Here is a 5767-nt window from a genome sequence, read left to right as displayed (position 1 = left end):
GCATGATGATGATTATAATAATCATAATATTAACCACATTAATACTTTTTATAACGAATGAAGGAAGACAAATTGTATTATTATTTTTTCTTCTATGATAAATATAATAAAATTGTCTCTTAATTAATCGTTACAAATTGTCTCCCTTTGCATTGTTGACTTGTAGCAAAACGACTCGGAACAATGCCCCGCGGATGGCGAAAATACACACGTACAGGTTCAAAACTTATTTTGACAATATAATAAAACCTTACAGTAATGAGCAAGTAAATATAAATAAAAAGAAAGTGGTATTTTGTGCACGCGACTCGAGCTTTTTGAGATGTTCTATTTGTTTCGCGTCAACCCTCCTAACTTTAAGATTTATCCTCCCAGCTTTGTTTAAGCTGCAATTTGGGATACTAAGACTCACTACTCAAGATTAGCAAACATAATGATAAAAAGGTGAGGCGGGCAAATGAATAGAAACGAGTTGGTTCATCCCCTTACATAGCCTAATAATAATTTAAATAATAATAATAATAATAATAATAATAATAATAAAAAAAAAATAATAATAATAATAATTACAAGAAATAATCAATTTAAATGAAAGCAACATACTAACTATTGCCATTACACGTTTTCTATTAATTAAAAGGTATTCATATTAATTGGTTTATTTCATATGCGGACTCGAATTGCTCACTTACACAATAAAATTTAACATTTTTGTTTGCATATTCTATTTTGTAGAGATAGTAAACGATGAAAATGAGTAATACTATTGCAATAGGAATAACTATAAACTGAAAGTAGAATAGAAAATGTCGACTATTATCATTATTACTACTATTTTGGTTCCTCTTGTTATTCTTCGGTCTGGACGTTTTAGGTGGTCTCGGGGGATCGTCCGAATCAAGTAGAGGCGATGGGTATACATTGATAACTAATACCCTAAAATTACATGTATCCAGTGCGGTGATATTTATTGCGTCTGAAGTTGCGTTGAATCCTATTATACCCCACAGGGATTGGCAGTTTGTTATTTCCATATTTGTATCTTCCCTGAAAATTGAACAAAAGAGATATACATAAAGGAAAAGAATAAACATTTGTTAAATTATAGGTCGAAATGGAAGTGAGTAGCGGATCCACGGATTCGAAATAGTGCGGGCCCAGGGAAAAACCTCTACAGATGGCTATGGCTTTATGGCTATGTCACTTGCATAGATTGGCCGGAAATGGTACCGGGGACTTCCATTTGAATATGGTCGGCCTTCTGGCCTTCTTTTATTCCTTCATTTTTTTTTTCAAATTTCCAACAATTTATTGCTGGAATCCACCGACGATTTTTTTTAAATGTTACTAATTTTCACTATTTTTAGAATAAAAGACAATACAGTAAATGCTTAGGCCTATATAATTTGCGTACTAATGCATGAGGCCCTGTATCGTATGAGGAAAATTCAGAAACATGGCGAATAATGCACTGTTGAAAACTATTACTGTACAGTTAGATGAATCATAGCTAAAGTTAATGATAGAAATAATAGTGAGGAGGATAACTAACTACAAATATCATGATGATGACGACCCCACAATGATGAAGATAATGTTGACTATAGAGTAGGCTTAATGATGATAATGACAGAGGACGATGATGATGATGAAGTGCATCAAAATAAGCGAAAGAAGACACTTTCGAGCACTTCTTGTCAAGCCATTAGCATTTCCGTCGGTGATTCTCTTCCAATTCAGCCTCTCGCAATTGTTATTTCTCAAAGTATTGATTTTTTTTGTTCATTGATTTGAGATCTTTGGTTATTTGTCTGATCCATGTTTATTTGTTTGATTCGAGCAGTACATTATAATAAACTTACCCCTCACACAACTCATCTAGATTACGTTCCCATTGCAGTATTGAATAATCGGTCTCATTCGATGAATCGACGAATGTGTAATTCAAAGTATGGCTATATTCAGATGTACACACCACTTCAGATGCATTCCGACAAAACGAAACCTGGGGACAATGACAGTGAAATCAAGTCAAAATTACGCTGAAATAAATTAAGGAATCTAACTTATATTAATCAATGACGTAGATTGGTTCTGCTTCCAAGTATAAGAGACAGCCTATATATAGTGAAGAATGGTACAATCATACATCTTTATATATATATATATATATATATATATATATTATATACGTTATGAGATGCACAACCCAAGTTAGCACCTGTTTATGTTTCATCATGGCTATGTACATGAAAACGTACAGGGTCACATGTGTACCACAAAAATCTCATATATGTACGGTGTAGCGCCACGTGTGCAGGTGTCGGTGATCCAAACACCTGTACACGTGGTAGGCCTATTACCTCTTATGTACGGTGTAATGTCAGGTGTCTGTGATTTTCGTTCATAGACACCTGTACACGTGATACAACATTCATTCATAGGATGGATGGATGGATGGATACTCCAGTTATAGCAACTAGACTACTACATTACTTATTAAGTTTATAGAAATTTCTACTTACAGCTCTGATCAATTAGAGTTGGGTGCTAAAACCTGTGATGAATTAGCCTATATTTTTATTGTTAATATCATAAACTGAAAAAAACCCTGGCAATTGATGAATGTCAAGAAATTAAATTTGTACTGATATCATTGCTGAGAAGTTAGAACATGGCCGGAAGGAACACATTAACAGGAGATGCGAGTCACCATCCAACTCAAACCGTCGATATCATGATGTAGAGCTTGGGGCAAAGAGGAAGCCACAGCTGTGCTGCTACCCGTATTTAAATGCAGCCTAGTAGGGCTAAACCAAGGTCACAATCAAGTCATCTATACTCAGCATATTACCAAAGCCAATATTCAGATATTCATTCTGTCATTTATAATCTTAAAAAATATGAGCCAGTTAGTGATGATTTATGATAATCAGAATGTAAAGGAACGGAAAATACATCAATCTGTTAACATAACACTGGTCTTTTTTGTTTATACTTAAAATAATGATGTAACCACAGCAACCGCGCAAGTAAAAAGTGATTAATTATTGTTTAGAGCGTTTATACTCGAAGTATATTATTGAATGTTTTTTTTTTCTTCTTGGAAGCACGGTGCTTCAATATTTTTTGAGGTTTATTTTATCCGTTTTATATATGATGGAGCATGAATATATTGAAGCTTTGATGTTTCTGTAAATAGACTGATGTATTACTTTGTGTCTGTAGTATATTAACCTCGAAAGAATTCATTAAAACAAATTGAAATGATTGAAGCTCGATTGATAGCTCTGTATTATCTTCATCAGGCTTTCAATTTTTAACATAAAAGGCATATATTTCATTGAATTATCTTTGTTGATGTTGGTCGAATAAATAAATTAAATGAAATGACCGCATTATTACTATTTATTAATTTATTATTTATAATTATTATTTATTATCATTCTTAATCATTATTGGGGTTATATCAAGTATCAGTATTACTACTACTACTCTACTACTACTGTGACGCTTTTCCGCCGTTTGTCGGCATCGCGCTAGCATCTTCGCACAGTGATCCCCATCGCCTTCTGTCGGCCGCAATTTTGCACAGTTCTGTGGAATTGTATTATTATCATAATTATCATCTTTTTATTTTTATTATCTTCATTACATATCACTATTACTTTGAGTATTATTGTTTTATACATTTTATCAATGCTTCTATCTGTAGTGTTTCAATCAGGGGTTAGCAATGCGATTGAGTAAGGAATGAAAGCTATATATTATTATATTAATAATTTAGAATTCTCGAACCAATCAACCTCGCTTTTCGAATGAGTCGCCGAAGATATTTTCATCAAAATTTATTATTAATTGCTTTATTTATTTCTCTTGCATAATACATACGCCAATGTAAAATGGTTTTCAAAGATACAAGGTCCAAGGACAATAAACGTGTTTCTAGCATGTTCTTTTTAAATCATCTTCACGCGTTGTACAGGAGAACGTAACCGTTGACATCACGTGATCAAATATCGTCTTTGATTGCAAGTTTTCTCTGAGATTGTTCAATATAGGTTTTCCGTACTGTATTTTACATCGGGTACTCGAATCCTTCAATTCAAAAATATATTATTTAATATATACCGTACTGCATTACCGGTCACATCTACTATGTAAATATTATTCACGTCGGGAGATGAATCCATGGGTTTTGGTCAATGGGTCAATCAATGTTTTACGCAGTCTAGTTGTGTAGTGGGTCATTATGAAAAAGTGTTAATAGCAACGTTATTAGTTTTCATATCGATTGTAAGCATATATAAAATTTGTTAGAAATTTTAACAAAATTGATAATGAAAATCCTAAACCATCAAACTGATTAAACCAAGGGCGTATATCGATTTCGTGAAAATCAGGTCTCAGGTTTACTACCAATTTAGTTTCGCAGTCCAAATTGTGTGTGTGGTGGGTATATTACTGTAACCTTAGCGACGGGTCGCTGAATGATATAAACCGATAGGCCTAAACCTTAAAACTCGTAAATTTTCTTCAACTATTATTATCTTATGCCTTACTTCACTGACATCATGTAGGGGTCTAAAATATCAGAATCCCATATTTTGTTATCGATAGGCCTACATTATATACGGACTCTGATGTATCCCATATTATCGGTAGTCTACATTCGGACTATAGGGGCCTATAGGCCAATCTGATGAACCACAGGATTTGCAAACACTGATTTGGACGTGCAATTACTTGAAATTGTAAATGTGTTGTGTTTTTTGTTTGTGTACTGTAAGCTTAAACTTTGTTATTGCTTGTTTGTTTGTTTTATTTTTATGAACTCATCCGTTTCTGTTGTACAGACAATTTGTGGTTTAAGACAATTACAGTCTGCAGAGGATCTTGGATGAATGAGAATCTGCGGACATTTGATGAAACGTCAGGAATTGGGCCCAAAATCCGGGGTTTGGAAGACGAGCATCTTAACCATACTACAACTCTCCTCCAATTGTTTTTATTAGGCTAATAACTTGTGTTTATGGTGATCATTTAGACCAAGCTGATGCACTTATCAATAGAAGGTCGCATTTCTTAAACTAAAAACCGGTTGTTAATCGATTGAAAGTATTATCTTAATGTTTGTATTGACTTATATTTTAGTCAGCTCATCCCGCCTTTGTGACTTATCTTCAGTATAGATTGTGTGTTATATATTGCTCCATTACCACGTGTGCACTTTATGCCATCCGTTTTACGAGTAATTGTATTCCCTCGTCTCATTCAAATGAAAAACAAGGCACAAGTAATCGCGTACAGTATTATTACGTAAATTGTAGGCATGGGTTCCGATTTGTGCAGATAGATAGAGGTTTTGTAACGCTACAATTATTCTCTCTTATTATAATTTGGTTTTTCTTTCTACCTTTTTTTTTGTATACATCCTAAAGGCGGACAAGTGGTGCTTTAAATATTGATTATTGTCTTGAAGGTTTGATAAAGTTTGATGACCTCTTTTTTGAAGATATTTAATGATTCACGGTCCCCAGGTGTCCATAAACACACTGTAAAAAATTGTGACGCTTGACGCGTTTACAATTGTTACGGTGTGTTTAAAATATAAACACTATGTATCAGATTTAAACGGATGCAATGTTTAAAACTGAACACTTAGTGTTTAACTCGTAGGTGTTTATTATTTTCAAATATTATTCCAGATTAATTGACAAAATTTTGTAGCCCTATAAAGATTTTCACAAACAGATGTATCAATGGT

At 33.4% G+C, this 5767-nt stretch overlaps 1 protein-coding gene across 1 annotated transcript in view; it reads right to left on the bottom strand.

The window, feature by feature from the left end:
* The window catches only part of LOC117117261, a 19514-nt gene continuing 13747 nt past the window's right edge, over nucleotides 1–5767 (bottom strand). Inside the window, exons 3-4 of the mRNA XM_033261514.1 lie at nucleotides 1863–2005; nucleotides 1–1047 (exon numbers count right to left, since the gene is read on the bottom strand). Coding sequence (XP_033117405.1) covers nucleotides 645–1047; nucleotides 1863–2005 — 546 coding nt within the window. The 3' untranslated portion in view covers nucleotides 1–644. The remainder of the gene's footprint in view (nucleotides 1048–1862; nucleotides 2006–5767) is intronic.

The sequence above is a fragment of the Anneissia japonica genome, unplaced genomic scaffold (genome assembly GCF_011630105.1).
Source record: "Anneissia japonica isolate Jap-2015-1 unplaced genomic scaffold, ASM1163010v1 scaffold288014_len389662_cov180, whole genome shotgun sequence".
In the NCBI taxonomy this organism is placed as follows: Eukaryota; Metazoa; Echinodermata; class Crinoidea; order Comatulida; family Comatulidae; genus Anneissia; species Anneissia japonica.
Note: the sequence above shows the minus strand (reverse complement) of the source record. Positions and strands in the feature narration are given on the sequence as shown.